This window comes from Paramisgurnus dabryanus, chromosome 20, assembly GCF_030506205.2.
Source record: "Paramisgurnus dabryanus chromosome 20, PD_genome_1.1, whole genome shotgun sequence".
Lineage (NCBI taxonomy): Eukaryota > Metazoa > Chordata > Actinopteri > Cypriniformes > Cobitidae > Paramisgurnus > Paramisgurnus dabryanus.
Window position 1 is genome coordinate 1,195,228 of NC_133356.1, and position 17,946 is coordinate 1,213,173.

At 35.1% G+C, this 17,946-nt stretch overlaps 1 protein-coding gene across 1 annotated transcript; it reads left to right on the forward strand.

Annotated features, from left to right (window-relative positions):
* The first annotated feature begins 1,194 nt into the window (after positions 1 to 1,194).
* Positions 1,195 to 13,299, forward strand: valopa (vertebrate ancient long opsin a). Its single transcript, XM_065296006.2, has 5 exons — positions 1,195 to 1,608; positions 7,037 to 7,247; positions 9,951 to 10,068; positions 10,272 to 10,511; positions 12,034 to 13,299. Exons 1-5 carry the CDS (start codon positions 1,278 to 1,280, stop codon positions 12,265 to 12,267), a joined length of 1,134 nt encoding a protein of 377 aa, XP_065152078.1. The 5' UTR covers positions 1,195 to 1,277; the 3' UTR covers positions 12,268 to 13,299.
* Positions 13,300 to 17,946: the final 4,647 nt, after the last annotated feature.

A 17,946-nucleotide genomic window follows, 5' to 3' on the forward strand; every position in this document is an offset into this window, starting at 1 on the left:
GTTCATATATCACAAAGCCCCTGTGATGTTGGGGTTAGGTGGGAGGTTTTGTTTTTGTTCTTGTTTATGATAATCGTACGTTTTTGTACTATATTCACTTTGTACGAATTAGCAAACTCGTAAAATACTCACAACTACGACATATGGGTCTCCATCTTATATTTTACCTTGAAAGCATTATTTTTTTCATTTGTGTGATACACTGATGTTGATTCTTATCTTTACAGGTACAGGAATACTGTCAAAAAAAATCTTGTCTGGTGTGTTCCCCACACAAAGCTGCTGGAGGATAACACACAACTGATATACAATATTGGGATCGTGGTTTTTATTTGTGATGTTTGGAGCTTCGTGATGATTCATGACATGTTTCACATAGGAGAAATAATATTTTTGTTTTGGTTTTGGGGTGGGTTATTTCTACTTTATTATTGTCTTCTTATAGCCTACAACGTGAAACCTCTTTTGCAAAACGATATTCAATAATTATAAAAATCCTTCAATAGTAAATATTTAATTATTAATTTAACAATTATGTTCAATAGTTTGTATGTAATTAGTTTACATTGTATATTTATTATATAATGAAGTGCCTCAAAAGAATTAAAACTAAAAACATAAATCCCATATGTGTTTGTTTTCTATATGTTGAGTTTAATAACCAATTTGTTCAATATTTTGTCTTTGATATAAATAAATCAAAAACCACAGACGTATACTGGCAGATTTATGTCCTCTGGTCTCATATGTTTTTGAAATGATACATGAAATTTGTCGCAAATCTCCAGATTTTCTCCACACAAACCAGTTGTTCACATAAAATATTCATGAAGCAGAATGAATGAGATCTCCGCTGTCCCATGATGTGCAGTTGAGTTTAACATCACATCAGCGCAACACTTTAACAGCTGCTCAACACAAACCCGAAGAGAAATATTTCAAGAGAAGAGAAGAGAAGAGAAGAGAAGAGAAGAGAAGAGAAGAGAAGAGAAGAGAAGAGAAGAAAAGCGCTGACTGACTGATTGACTGAGAAGAGTTTAATATCACGCGTATGAATGGAGGAGAAGACGTCTGAAGTCTGACGCGTGCTTTATTGAAGCTGCTGGAGCGCGTGAGGATGATGATGATGAAGGTTCGGTTTGACCTGTGATGATGAGCTCATTTAAAGCCCGTCCGGACCCTGAAGATAGAGCACTCAATAAGTCTGGACCTATGTGATGTTGTGTATTGATAAAGAAATGTTCACACGTGCTTCTGGTTGTTGATTTCTTGAAGAGATGGAGTCGTTTGTAAACGGTGTCATTTACAGTGAAGATCCTTTCTCCGGACCCCTGACATCTATCGAGCCCTGGAACTATAAAGTCCTGTCGGCTTTGATGTTCATCGTGACCAGTTTATCTCTTTCGGAGAACCTGACGGTGATGCTGGTCACTTTTAAATTCAAGCAGCTCCGACAGCCTTTAAATTATGTCATTGTTAATTTATCTCTGGCTGATTTTCTCGTGTCTTTAACTGGAGGAGTAATAAGTTGTGTAACTAATTTCCACGGCTATTTCTTCTTGGGTAGATGGGCTTGTGTTCTGGAAGGATTTGCCGTCACATTTTTTGGTAAGTAATGAATAAAGTTTCTTTAAAACAAACTTTAGATTTATGTATCGAGTTGATACTGATGGCATTCTTTCAAATAGATCTTATTATTAAAAATGGCACCACTTTACAAAATAATATTTAACATTTTAATTTTTTGCAAAAATCCCAAAAATTAAGATTAATTAAAATTCAAATCATGTTGTGCCAAACTTAAGCTTGATTGTTAGTGACTAAAAGCCTCCATCACAGTTAACTTACATTGTGTAAATAATTTAAAGTCCACCTTAAGTCATTTCAGTGATTATCAATGTTAGAAATGTAACTATTGCTGGAATGCCTTACAAATACTGTAAACTGTGCACAGAAGCCATGAAGCTAAAAAAGGTCCTTTTTTTTCTCTTTCCAATTTTTTTCTCTTTCAAAAGTTTTTTCTTGCTCAGTATAAATTTGCTTTTCTTACAAAAAAAATCTTTAAAATAAAAAATCAAAACTTTTTGTCTTTCATTTTTTTGTCATTCATTTTTTGTTTTAATTTTTTTTCTTAAAAATGTGTTTTTCTTTTCAAGTTTTTTCTCTTTCATTTTTTTCTTTTAAATACATTTTTCTTAAAAATGTTTTTTTTTGTTTTTCAAATTTTTTCTCTTTCAAATTTTTCCCTTTAATTTTTTTTCTTTTAAATTATTTTTTTCTTAAATTGTTTTTCATTTTCAATTTTTTTCTCTTTCAATTTTTTTTTGTCTTTTATATAATTTTATTTCATAAATTTTGTTCTTTTTTCTTTTTCTCTCTCTTTCATAACAAGGCCAAACAGGGAAAAATACTAGCTAGCTAACACTTAGCATGTAATATCACAATAAACTACACTCTATAAACAAACACTGCTAAATAGCACTAAAAGTGGTTCACTGGTTCGTAATCATAGGGGAACCATTTTAAGTGCCATATATGTTGGGTTAAAAATAATTACAGCAGATATAAATGACAACAAATGCCATATCAAACATAATCCTCCATTAAAGGGGTCATATGATGAAAATGTTAGCATTGCCACTTTGTAGGTGTGAGCAAAAATAGGTCATTGAAATTTGGCTTTCATTATGATGTCATAAGGATATCTTATTAGAATAATACTGCCCCCTTAATCTGAACTCTCCAACCACTGCACTGCCGTTTAGTGCAGAGAGAAAGAAAGAGAAAGGAAGGACTTGACAGCACAATTGAGTTTGAATTACAACAAACCACCATCATTGTGATCAGTGTTTGCACTTCATCCGCCAGGGCCGGAGTGGGGCCACTTTTCAGCCCGGGAGTTTCAGGCCCAAGACCGGCCCACTTTTTCTATAGTGTTATTCCAAATTAGCACTTTTTTTAAATTGGATAAATAAAGCAACAGTTCAGCTCTTACTATAGTTTTTATTAATATCATGGTTCAACAAATAAGGTAAAAGTTAAATAATATTTCACTTAAGATAAGAAGTTAACAAAAATATTCCTCTACACTCTAAAAAAGGCTGGGTTACTTTTGACCCATAATGGGTAAATATTGGACAGAACACATACTGGGTTAAAAATAACCCAATGTTGGGTTGTTGTTATGCAACCATGGATTTTTAATAACCCAACAGTTGGGTTAAAACAACCCAGCACTGGGTCAATTTTAACCCAGCAGCGTGTTCTGTCTAATATATAAAATATATAAATAACCCAGCCCTTTTTATAGTGTATTCCACAAGGAAAGGTTGATAAATTATTAGCATTGCTAATGCTATGAGGCCAATGATTAATGCAAATAGAAATTTTAAAGTCCTTATTAAAAAAGAAAACAATTTGATAAAAATATTGAATACAATATTGGGTAAATGGCATAACAAGTGATTTATAAGCTTTTTTAGGCTGGTGATTTTTTACTGGGAAAACAAAAGGTGTTATACTGTAGGGTTGTGAACACAACCTGAGGGTTAAATAATTTTAATTCATGTTGTTTACTCATGGCCTCCTCATTTTCAGCGGGGAACTGCTCAGAAGCTGCTTGCATAATATTTTTAAAGTCTATGAATCGCCATGTATACACAAAAGGGTAATATTTTAACAAAAAATGTTTTTGGCTTGTAAATAGTTTGACACCGGTATTAGCCAAATAAGTACGTTGCTAATGCTAATCATTACTAGGCTTATTTCTCTTTAAGTTACCTGTTGTCACTTTTGTTTGTCCTCTTGAAAATAAATCTGTAAGTTTGGCACATTTGGCAGCATCCTCCTCCAATGGATTTTTTCTTCAACCTGTTTTTTACGCCCTCCTCCTCTCAGACGCGTATTGTTATGGTAGGGCCGGCCCAGCCTACCGGAGAAAAGTTTTCTTGGACGTGCTATGGACCGAACCAACTCTATGGGAGGGGAGGGGAAAACTCCCTCACATGGTACAACCCATGCAGAGGCTGTGCGCTGCAGTATCAATGCGAAACGTGTGAAGTGTCATTTAAGAGAAGATAGTCTCACTAACGTGACAAATGTAAAAAAAAAAAAAAAAAAAAAACTCTCGACCGGCCCAAAAGTGAAGCGGCCCACCGGGAATTCTCCCGGTTCTCCCGATTACCCACCCCGGGCCTGTCATCCGCTCATTTGCATTTTAAAAAACACACCCAAAACGACACATTTTTGCTCAAACATACAAAGTGGCAATGCTAACATTTTCATCATATGACCCCTTTAAATGAGCAGTGAATCAAACAATCAATTTTAAGTAGATTTTTTGTTATATATGAGGTCCTCATGCATGTTTCAGAACTGAAAATATCCTTATTACTGAAATATAACAGTTTTTTGGCACCAAGCAAACGTTGTAGAGGTTTTAAACACCACCTCCAAACTGGAACGGCAACAATTGTAGCCCCGCCCACAGGTTCACCTTAAGGGAAATAACACATGTGGGGGCCAGGGGCGAAGCAAACCAGATGCAGTGTCTCAACAATCAGTAAACATGTCTTTAAAGATTGCCAAAGTTTGTATAGTGTTCAGTTGTGGAAGAATACAGTCGCTGTATAACCTTCCATCAAAAACTAACATTAGGAATGCATGTTTGAAATTGTTTTTAAAGAAGTTCCAGCTCTTCTTTCAGTTTCGTGGACAGGGATTAGCTTAAGGCAGACTTTAATTAAATTAGGAAATATAACCAGCTTTAACAAACATGCCTTTAGAACATTACTTGTGTGCATTTTGAGGCAAAGGGCACTGATGTATTTAAATGTATGTTAGTGCAAGTTGTTTTCTGTTTGGACAGCTCTTAGATTTATTTTAGTCTAGTCTAATCCATGTCTAGGAAACCACCCCTGAGTGTTTGTTTACTTCATTGTACCGCCGATTCATTTGTAAAGAAGCCACAAGTCGATGCTGGATTTACAGAGAGACTGTGATTAATAGCACCATTAATATAGGATCTGACAGAAATAGCATTATTTATAGCGTCTTATGTGAGTAAAACCTTTTAGTAAATTATTTCTGATTATAATTATTTATTGCTTTATTAAGGATCACTTTATATTCTGATTGTGTGTCTAAACATGTATGTTTGACTGTTTTAATTTACTAAAAACATTGAACGATTAAAAAAGGTTCAACACTCAACAATACAACTTTACTATAACAATAGAAATATCCCTTTAAATAATCACATATCCACAGAGAGAGCATTTAAAGCATTTAAGATTTCATTTCGTGACACCAAAAATGGTATTGCATGCTAATTGTCAGCTAGCAACAATTAGCATTTTTTCCTTTTGTGGTCTTTTTAAAAGAAAACAATTTTGAAAAAGAAAAAAACACATGAAAGAAAAAAAATTTTGAAAGAGAAAAAAAATTCAAAGGCAAAAACATTTTTTTGAAAAAGATTTTTTTTAAAGAGACATTTTTTGTAGGAGAAATATGATTTTTTTTTCTCTTTTTTTCTCTATCAAAATTGTTTCTCTTTCAATTTTTTTTCTCTTTGAAAACAGATAAAACTTAAGGTCCGTTAACAATTTAACGATAATATAACGTTAACTATAACGATAAATGTATTAGTGTCCACACCATATTAGTTTAATAAAAACTTTTGCAATTGTTAACATATCATTGAATGAGTAAGTATGCTGTTTTTGTTGCAATTTACACAGCGGGTAACCAACAGATGTCCTTAACACGCCGTGTTTGCAGAACTCTAAACAGTGAAGTAGTTTGTGTAATCTCATATCTTACCCTTTGGTATAGTCAATTATGTTGAATAAAAAGCTTTACGTAGTGAATTTCACAGCAACTGCATCAGCCCTGGCTGGATACCTGAGGTCATTTTATGTTATGGACCTCAGCAATGAGCTTCTCCACCATGTCATGTCATCATGTCATCATTTAAATGCACCTGAAGTTCAAGTAGATTTGATTGATTGGCCCAGAAAGTGATCCCAACAATATTGTTCATTTATCGTTATAGTTGTGGGGTGAACTTTACTATTCTCTTTAATATAAAACGATTTTTAAAACCATATTTTTATAGTTATAGTGAACTGCCTTTAAGGAAGAACTTGAGCAATTATTTTTCTTCTTCATGTTTTTTTTACGTTGTGCTTCAGGGCTTCCGTAGTACAGGACTGAATTGTGGAGTTTAACCTTTTTGGGCTAAAATTCAATTTTATTTATACAGCACTTTTCACAATATTGTTTAATTGTTTCAAAGCAGCTTAACATTAATAAAAGCAGGAAAAACACAGAGAAATCAGGGAACAACATAAGAAGCAGAGTACAGTGGATACTAATAATGTAACGTATTGAAAAGAGTTCAAAGTTAAGCCAATGTCAGATGACTTACTACCAATTTATGACGATTTAATCAGGAGGAAAAAGTCCTGGGAAGAAAACCCTTTTAAGGCAGAGAGAGAGATGACAGACATCTATATATGCAGCAGAAACTGCCTCTTATAAGTCTCTGTGTCCTCGTGTTTGAAGACGACGAGACATGGAAAGAGAAACAAAATCCTGTTAGCATAGGGGTCTGGCTACAGCTGTTGCACTTGCATTCTCAGACACATGCACGAAAGTTGGGAGAGTGGGCGTGGTTTCAGCGTAGACAGTGGACACGCCTCCACCGCTTGAGAGCAGAGAATCCTGCCTGTTAATAAGATTTAAATAACTTATTTTATTTATTTGGCGTTATTTTTAATCGTTCATATTTGGCTGGGTTGTTAATATAAACTGAGAACACATTTAATGTCTGACTTTACAAGGACTTTAAAGTTTCATAGTCTGTTTAATAAAAGATGCTGACACCGGAACTGTTTTGAGAGGGGTGTGATAAGTTGTTGTGTGTCTGTCAGAAATGTGTAACATGTTATTTGCCTATTTTTTTTTGTTACATTTAACATGATTTATATATAATTGATCTCTCATCTACATAGTTTCTCTGGTTTTTCACTTTCAGGCATTGTGGCAATGTGGTCTCTAGCCGTGCTGGCGTTTGAACGTTATTTTGTGATCTGTCGGCCCCTCGGTAACATTCGTCTGAGAGGTAAACACGCAACGCTGGGCCTGCTGTTCGTCTGGACTTTCTCTTTTATCTGGACTATTCCACCTGTGCTGGGCTGGAGCAGTTACACTGTCAGCCGGATCGGGACCACCTGTGAACCTAACTGGTGAGAAACCAGAGCGCAGTCAATGATGAGAAGCTAACATCAACTCAAAACAAACCTTATTGAGGCTGACCTCTTTCACATAGTGTTAGATACTAACAGAATCTATACCTTTACAAAACAACACAGTTACACATAAACACAGAGAGTTAATAACAAATTATTACAAAACAAAAATCATTTCATAAACTGTGCTGTGCTTCAACTAGATGGACTGCGTCAGCTCAGCATTATCACAGTAAATATGCAAATCAATCGAAAGTTTCAGAGTCAATATAATGTAGAGATTGTGTGTTCAGAGTGGAGTTTTGCACATTCAGTCATTTTCTCACACAATTTCATGAGATGTTTTGAAAACAGAAATTTCCATCTGTGCTTTAAACCTTAGCAAATGAAAGATCGTAATTATACAGACTTTGGTATTCAAAGGATCTGATGTCTAAAATGTCACCTTTAAATGGGATGTCTGACGTGAACAGAATGAGGGTCAGGTGCTAATGAAAGCATCAATACACAAATCCCTCTACACACCAAGGTCATTTCTATTGACCTACATCTATATATGCATTGGAAAGATCATCTGGTGACCTGTTAGTAATCTCCTGCTGTTGGGTATTTGTTTGTTATTGGTCTGTGACTGCTTCTGCTGTGACTGTGAGATCTCACATTGATCTTCTGGCTCCTTGTGTTACGGTTTATTTGAATAAAGTTGACACACATTATTCCAATTAAAGTAAAATCATCCATATATATATATATATATATATATATACACACTGATAAAAATAATACACTAAATTTACAAAAAAAATATGCATATAGTGCATGATTTTTGCACCCACTTTTTTAAGTTTTACATGGAATTTTAAGCAGTTCTAAAAATGTAAGCAATTGCTTAAAACTCCATGTGAAACTTGCTTAACAAGAGGGATGCAAAAATTATGCACTATATATTTTAGTAAATCAAGCTAATTATTTATGAACAATTAGCATTTTTCATTTTGAGGTCTTTTTGAGGTCAAAAAAATGTGAAAGAATTTTTTTTTGAAAGAGAAAAACATAAATTTTAAACTAAAAATTTTTTTTGAAAGAGATTTTTTTAAAACAGACATTTTTTTGTAAGAGAAATGAAATTTTTAAAAGGAAAAAAAAACATTTCATCCTATCTTCTTTGTTCCCTTTTTCTCACCTCTCAAATATGGGTAGTTTTTTTTCAAAAATATAAAATTTATAGCAAAAAGCTGAGATAATTGCATTTTTCATAAAGGACTTTTGTTAGAGATTCAGAGCAATGATCAAAACAAAAACAGAGTTTTTACTGTTTTTACCTAACCCTTTATTCTTAAAAACTTCTTTTTAGACAAACCTTTGAAATTGCATTGTAAAAAGTGTCAAATGTTTGGACTGAGATTTTTACAACGTTTTCACCAGCGGGTGCAGCTATATTGTAAAAATATTATTTAGGTGTTTGAGCGCATTGAAACAGTGAATCATTTTTTTGAAGTTATTGGTTTAATTGATTTGAAGCTTTAAAAAAAGTTTTGTTTCTCCCATCACTAATGTGCATCATTTACAAATACAACACTGAGCTTGACCCATACCAGGTAACTTCCACTTACTCATCGAGTTTACTGGTATTTTAGTACTGATGTGTAAATTTTACTGGTAAAGAGATGGAATGTATGAACAGATTTTTGTATTTACTGGTAAAGTCATTCTGGTAAATTCATTGTAATTTATCAAAATTACTGTACAATGTAAAAAATACTTTGCTGCCTTAAAATTTTTTGTTGAATCAACTTGGATTTACAAGTCATTTCAACTTACTATTATTTATATTGACTAGAGATGAGTTGTTATAACTACAGGTGAGTTGTTATAACTTATAAAATTAAGTTGACTTTCTCAACTATATTTTATAAGTTGTGACTACTCATATCTATTGACATGACTTGTAAAGTAAAGTTGATTTAACAAAAAAATTTTTTAGGCAGCAAAGTATTTTTTACAGTGTAAAGAGACTAATAGGAAAGCATTTTTTCTTAATTGACGAGATATAGCTTGTCAATATGGGGAAAGAATAAAAAAACTTAAAAAGAGTTGAAAAGGTAGAAATAAAAAAATCTGTTAGAATATAAACTTATGTTAAAAACACACCCAATATATTTGATTTATTTTAGATTTAAATGTTAAGTAAATATTTCAGATCACATTAGTTTTCTTGTTTTGAGCGTTGTGCCGCAGGAGCGAGAGAAAGGGAAACATTTTGTTTTGGTTCTGTTTGGAAATTTCAGACACTTTTACATCTCTGTGTGTCTAAGATTCAGGCTTTAGCAAATGTTTTGACTATCCTGACTGAACTTTGTACCTTTGTTAATCTCTGATGTGCTGTTACTGATAATATGATAATTTTATAATATTATAATTTTATAAATGATAATTTTACACTGACATTCATTTCAACACATCCATCACTTTAGATTGTCTTGAGTACTGAGTCACTGATTTCCAAGTTTGCAGAAAACACAATGAAGGAGAATTTTGATCTCTTTCAGTAATAATAGATCATACTGCTGAAAGTTTTTACCTGCATGAAATGAAGATCACATCCTCTTCAGTGTTATGATCATTAAAACACATTTATTCATTTGCAGGTATCAATCATCATCATCACTGTACTCACTCTCAGTCTTTATTTCTCTGCAGGTATTCAGGAAGGTTTCATGATCAGACCTTCATCATCACGTTCTTCATCACCTGTTTCATTCTTCCTCTGGGTGTGATCATCGTCTGTTACTGTAAGCTGTTGAAGAAGTTGAGAAAGGTCAATCACTCTTGAACATCACCACAGGAGTTCATCACTCTTTCATTTGGGAAAATTCTAACGGTAGAAGGTTTAAACTACAATAATGGTTAACCATATGGCCAGGACATAATCAACATTAGGTCAAAGGGGGAACAATTCATTATATTGCTAGACATTATGGTTTCAATGTGTGTTGAGAACTTTCATACACACCTTTGCAGGTGTCCAACACCCACGGCAGGCTGGGTAATGCCAGAAAACCTGAGCGTCAGGTGACCCGCATGGTGGTTGTAATGATCGTGGCCTTTATGGTCGCCTGGACACCATACGCTGCCTTCTCCGTTGTGGTCACTGCCCACCCGAGCATTCATCTGGACCCCCGACTGGCAGCCGTGCCGGCGTTCTTCTCCAAAACAGCGGCAGTTTACAACCCCATCATCTATGTCTTTATGAACAAACAGGTAAAATATGTCAGTGGATTCAGTGCCAGTGTTTTGTCTCACACCAGGTATGTTTGTAAAAAACACTTAAATCTCCTAATATAAACAAGGCCTTGTCCTGGATTAAAAGCAAGAAAGTTTACCCTGTCCCAGTTTCAAACCTTCAGTGTCAAATATAGTTTAAGCTGACAGAAATATCAATAAACTAGAAGTTATGTAAGTGAGAGTTTCTTTTCCACAGGACCTAAACTAAAACTGCCATTCTGTAATGTTATCGGCTGATTGGATTTGACATATTTGACATAAATGCCAGAAAGTAAATGAATAAATGAATAGTTCAGGTTGTGGATCAAACCCACCTCTGTCAAGTATGATGAATTATTGAGCAGTTGTAGAGGTTTTTTGATGTAAACACAGTTTGTCAGACAACTGTCAGTGAGATCTTGACATCTGGATTCGGTCCATTCTTATCCTGTAAACATTCAGCCATCTCTACAAGAACCACTGCATGATATTTACCAGGACCGATGAAGTTTAGCTCAAGAAAATTCTGCTGACAATAATTTTTATTCAGTTCAAGTTTAAAAATGAATGAAGATAATAAAATACATCATAAAGTATGTGTGCAAACTAATGCTTTACAAAAATAACAACAAAACATAATTCCTTAAACCAGTCAGGCACAAAAACAACTCAGAAAATGTTGTGTGATAATTTATTCCAGGGTACCTTTTTCATATTATTTATTGTGTTAAACTGACTGCCCAAATATCTTTGTGAAGACACACACACACACACACACACACACGCATGCATGCACACACACACACAAACACACTAGGGTGGCCATTCGTGCCATTTTTGGCGGACACATGAAAACCTCAATGATGTATGCGGTCGACTAATGCGACCACCTGAAATCCTGGCCAGGACGCGTCTGGTGAAAATGGCATGAATGTCCACTTTAACACACACACAATCCACAGAATCTAATTACATTAAATATTGCATTAAAGGGGCCATATCATGAGGGGCCGTTTCCATGTTTCAGTGTTATGATTGGGTCCCCAGTGCATCTATGAACCTAGAAAATGTGAAAAAGATCAAACCAGTAAACCATTTTAGTTTCGGTAAACCATTCTCTCTCATGTTATAATAAATTATCTTTATGCAATTTTGAGGTAAAACTTCACTTATGTGCTCTGGAGACACCAAATATTTATTTGACATCTTAAAAAAGTCTTGTTAAATGTCTATTTTAATGGTGTTGCATTATTACACATCATTATGAAGTCTAATGTCAAAGCACATTCATACTCATATGGTAATTTATTTAAATGGAACCCAAACAGTGTTTGAATTGAAGGGGACTAGGGTGGTCCTGGACCTCCTATAAGCATTGAGGGACCCCATATAAACCTCAAAAATATAAATTAGGGGGGTCCCCTGTTTTTTATTAAATTACTACATACATTTAAATGTGATCTTCTATGATTGTTTGTGATCTGCTGTGGTGATCTGTGATCTTCTTTGATCTTCTTAGTTTAGGAAGTGTCTGATTCAACTCCTAAACTGTAGTGACATCAGCACCATAGAGGGAAACCAGACCACAGAGCGTATTGAATTGACCAATGAAAGTCAAACAGGAGAGATGTTGACCATCGCCGCTCGGATCCCAGCAGCCGGACCCATCCAACCCAAATCAGATGAACAGCCCAGTGAATGTAGCCTGTTCGGCCAACTTCCCATTCCTGAGAACAAAGTCTGTCCGATGTGAGTGAAAACACAATCAAGATGTGTATGATTCATGTTAGGGTTAAGATTTTGAGACATTACAGCAGCTGTAAGTTGGTGTATGACTGTTTAAACATTAAAGCATATATGCAGCATTGAAGAATATATTTTAAAACATCAAGCTACTCACGAGTTTACAGCTCCGCATTTTTAGTTCCTCCCAGGTGTTTGATGTAAGGAATAATTGACGATGAGCCTTGAATTATAAGAAAATAATGCACACCCATGGGGTTAACGTGGCACGACGCGAAGCAGAGTGTGCATTATTTTCGAATAATTCAACAGCCCATCATCATAATCGGCCCAATTCCAATTATACCACGGTTTCAAAACATTGCTCTGGTGTCTATTTTTAAGACATTTGACAAGTTAGGTGCGCAGTTTACAGAAAAACAATCAACACACATGAAACATTTCTCAACCAATCAGAATACAGCATTCAACAGACCCGTGGTATAAATAGGGTTAAGATTAGGACTCATTTTACAGATGTCTTTATGGACTTCATATTTTGTGCACTTGGGTCTTCTGTAAACTGATCCCAGAAAGTTAGAAGCACTGTATTGTCCAGAATATTTTGGTACTTTTGTCCATATACTGTATGTATCTTAAAAAATATTAAACCTTAAGCAATAATTATAACTGAACTATGGTATGATGGATCATACTAAATAATAATGTATAAAGAGAGAGGGGTGAGTGTTTAATGTAAATGTGGATATTTCAGATAAACTTTCATTCACACTTCTGTACAAAATCAATATTCATTGTTTAAAAAAAAATTTGTAACGAGATCATGATCATCTTTTTTAAATCAGGACACTTCAATGAAAGTTCTGCTTATGTTTTACATTTGAACACAGCTATGCTTAATTAAACTGCAATGAATGCATTAAAATATACTATATTAAATCATGCATGATGATAAATGATCATGATGTAATATTACACTTTCATATGCTTGAAAACATTCATTGTTTTTGAAAATCTGTGTTTGTTAGTCTGTAATGGTTGATATAAGATGGTCAATAATATTTCAGTGAAAGTTTATTTTTATGGTCTGGTGATAAATAGACCACATAGGATAAAGCTTCTGTAACGGTGTAAACAGTGTAAATGAAAACTCTTGATTCACTCTTCAGCTTTTCCAGCTTCTGCTGTGTATTTAATAAATGATCTTGAGATTCACCTTTAAATGTCCTGCCCACATGCTGTAAATCCATGAGTCTTTGTATTTCAGTTTTTCTAAAGATTATTTCTTGCATTACATCAAGCTTAAAGCGAAGATGAAATCAAAGTTCACCCTTACGGTATTTTTTAAGATCTGTTACATGACAATATAATCCATATAAAGACTCTATCCTGTCATGAAAGCGGTCACTTTATATATAAATCCTCTGTCTATACTTTATGTTGTGTTGTGGAAGTGCCAAATAGATTGCCAATGTCAGGTTGTGTTGACTTTTATTTTCAAATGCTAGAGTTTTAGTCTTGCTAGCTAAAAGTTTGACATGATTTTGTCCTAGAACTGCATTCGTCCATGCACTCACATAGTGTTAGTCTAAAAAACCCTTACTTACCAGCTTAGAACTTGCAGAATCTGAAAAATGCTGAAAAGTTTGGAAAAAGGTTAGTTTTTTTATTTAGTTTTTTTGGGTTTACATACCCAGTTACATACACCTGATCCAATAAAAAAAATTCTGAACAGGGTGACATACATGTGATTTTTACGGGAATCGTGCTGGCCAGGATTTTGGGTGCGTCTTCCAGGAAGTCGTATTTGTTGACTGCATACTGTACGCCATCAAGGTTCTTACATTTAAGTTAAAAACATATAACCATTTTAGTTTAATTCTTACCATGAAATTACATTATCGTTACATCTCATAGTGAGAATGAAACTATAAATGTTGTACGTTTTAAACTGAAATGTGAGAACCTCGATGACGTACAGTATGCAGTCAACAAATACGATTTCCGGAAGACGCACCCAAAATCCATGCCAGGACGCGTCCCAGAAAAATGGCATGTATGGTTACCCTACATGTGAGTGTCAATAGATCTCTCTTTTAACTAAACTGTTATCTACTACAGAAGATAACACACAGCAACATCATATCAATCCTAGATGGAGAAGACAATCCCAGAATGCATTGGGATGAGCTCAATAAAGACTTGTAGTCAATCCCATGATGCAGTGGTACATCTGTAAACATGACAGAGAAAGCTGATACACAAATGTAATATACATTTTGATGATATGTGTTGAAATATTAAACAGTTAATAGAAGGCAGGCAGCTTATCTGATACAATAACATCAAACATTCACTTCACATCATTTACATTTACAATAAAGACATCAGGAGCGTGCGTGACTCATTATTCTGTGAGACAATTTGACTCTAAAATCAGCTCAGCGTGTCCAAACGATTAAAAGATCATTAAAAGTTAAATATTGCTGAAAGAGCCTGAGGTGTTCAACAATACTGATTATGAAACAACACACCCGTCCATCTATCTTCTGTCATCTACAACCAGTAAAGTTTAGTGACCTGGATCAGTGATGTGGAAATCTACCAGTGAACACGAGTTAAGAGATTTATTTACTCTTTAACCTTCTGCTATGCTCTGCTGTCAGACAGCGATAACCCTAACAGCTTTAACTAGCCTAAGGCGGTTAACTGGTCTCCAGTTAACAGTTTAACATCAGGAGAGCTTCAAGATAGCCAGACATGTTTAAACCAGTTTAAAGCCAGGAAATCCATTAAGACTGCCCTGAGGATTTTCAGAAAGGTTTTTCTGATTATATGTTCATATGTAAAGAATTAACAAACTGCAAACAAAATAAGACTCCAGCTCTGACCGATAGATTGTATATGTCTGTTCCTAGAAGGGAATATTCAACAGATTAGCCTATATTTAATGTATGAGTTTTCCAGCACAATACCTGTGCACAATATTCTCTTCTTCCTGGATTTCCATCAGGGTGTCTGGACAGAGAACAAAGATGACATGAATTAAACATGAACTAAATATATCCAAACTCTCGCATGACTTTAGCAAACCCAAAACACTGTACACTCAAAATATCTTTAGATTACTAACCAACTAACTAACCAATTAACTCTAACTCTAGTATTTAAACCTTTTTAAAAATGTAGCAAACGCTGTGACCTTTGTTAAACTGATCTATTTTTATAATAATGAGTGAAATCTTTAATACAGATTTATTATCAATTAATACATTTTGATTAAAGTGCATCTGTGTCGATTTTAAAACCTGAATTGTGTTACTATGTCGCATAAAGATTTGTTGTCAATTCACATTTTTACATGCATACTTTTCTCCTGATTATCAGATCACAGATCAGACTACACCACCACTTTCAATCTGATTAAGATAACATTATAAACTGATTATTTGGTTGCATGTAAATGTTGCTACTTTAAGAATAATACACTGACAATTAAAGTAAACAGTTCAAACCTAAACTTGAGATTTAGACTGGGGCATGAGCCAGAGTTAAAGGGGTCTGCGTGACACCCCTGGTTCTCCATGTGCAGCAGCAGCAGCATGTGTATTCCTAACCTCTGTAATTATGTGCCACTATGATTGAAATGCATTTAACAGATGGTTTAATACAAAGTGACTTATAGTGCATTATCAAAATGTCTTCCCTGGGTTCAAACCTTTTAGGATATAAACGCACACCACTGAGCTATTCAAGAGAACCTACAGATTCAACTCCTCTAAACATACCACCAAACACTCATTGTTCACACACACGCACGCACGCACGCAGGCACGCACGCAGGCACGCACGCAGGCACGCACGCAGGCACACACACACACACACACACACACACACACACACACACACACACACACACACACACACACACACACACACACACACACACACACACACACACACACGCCCACACCCGCGCACACGCGCACACGCGCGCACGCGCGCACACGCACACACGCACACACGCACACACACACACACACTTCTGCTCCTCAGTTGAGAAGAAGACAGCCAGAGATCTGAATCACCTGACACACAGCACTCATATCATGTTATCGACCCGTCTGACAATCATATTGTGTTGAGACGCTCCTCTCGGAGGTCTGAGGAACACAAAGAGAGAAATCAATACTGATGCTCAAACAATCAAACTCGGAGTTTAATCCTTAACTTGCATTCATTAACAACAGAAAATAATGAACAACCAATCCTAAAGAAAATATAAAGACAAACATGACTATGTTCAGACAGTGTGTCTTTTTGTCTATTTTTATTTTATATGTTATCTCACATATGAAAACATTTATTTTGTATTCTCAAGTCAATTTTTTGTAGATGTTTTTTTCAGCCCATTAAATAATAATAATGAGATAGCAGAAAGATGACTTTATCTCCTCGACTTAATCTCTGTTAATCTCTCCCGCTGTACTGTAAGAGCGTCAAGTTCAAAAACAGCCAAGAGGAAAGATGAGCGCTGTTTTATAAATGATTTACTGTCAATACTGAGTGAACTTTCATTCAGAAGAAAACACTCCATTATAAGATACAAACACAGTTCATATGTTTGATGTTGGAGGATTATAAAGAATCTTCTTTGACAGATTTACACAACCTTAATTTAATGTAACAAGGATGTGTGTTTAGTGTAAATGAAAATAATGAGACACAGCAGAGGATTAAAGATTCAATCTGTCTGCCAGAATCCAAATGTTCTGGTTAAGGAAATGACATAACTCATGGTTTAACCCCTGAGTGTGTGTGCGTGTTTTAGTAAAACCTCATTCACACAACACTTTGGTCCCAAAACATTTCCGTAAAATTGGCAGACAGGCTTCTGTGTCAACACAAACACGTCCCATAAATGTTCTGGGATTGCTCCCGTAAAGAGGATCTACAGTAGTAACATTGCCATAATATAAATGGAAAGTGTTGAATCAGTGTGAATAAGAGGCAGAAACAACCCTGTAAGGTGCGTGATGTAGTGAGGATGCGTGTGTCATCACAACAAGAAGTTATGGTTCAGCTCTTTGACACAAACACAGATTAACATTCACAATGAGAAATGTCATCAAACTGGACTGAAGCAGAGATCAGCGAGCTCATCACTATCAGCACTGAAGCTGAGATCATTCACCACAGCATACAGCACTATAGTCTTATAATAAACAAAAATGCACACGCATGGTTTCTAAAGAGAGAAATCACAGATAATTTGCAAACTTCAGACACTGTGGAAAAAACTGGAGAAATAAAGATTTTTATATTGATGGGTTCCACTCTTTGACATAAGCACAGGTTCTGACTCAGAGACCGTTTAGCTGTAATAACACAGACAGCATTGTGTCCTCGATATGTCATAAGTGATCCATCATCAGTTTCTGCCCGCTACAGCTCCAGGAACAGATGAAAATCCCATCCTTGAGGTATTCACCCCAAACTGTCCGGGCGAAGCATTAACACAACATTAAATTACAACACAACAACACTGCTGGAATAAACACTGCTGTTTCACCTTCACAGATGAACAAATCTAAACTTTAAAACTAAATCTATGCATAAACACACATACTTTAAACATATGCATTAGGTTGCACATGACAGTACATGTATTGTATTTGTACAGGGAGAA

Coding starts and splice junctions, on each gene's coding strand:
- valopa (XM_065296006.2), top strand. CDS start 1,278: ATGGAGTCGTTTGTAAACGGTGTCATTTACAGTGAAGATCCTTTCTCC. Junction 1,609..7,036: donor ATTTGCCGTCACATTTTTTG/GTAAGTAATGAA, acceptor TTTCACTTTCAG/GCATTGTGGCAATGTGGTCT. Junction 10,069..10,271: donor TGTTGAAGAAGTTGAGAAAG/GTCAATCACTCT, acceptor ACACCTTTGCAG/GTGTCCAACACCCACGGCAG.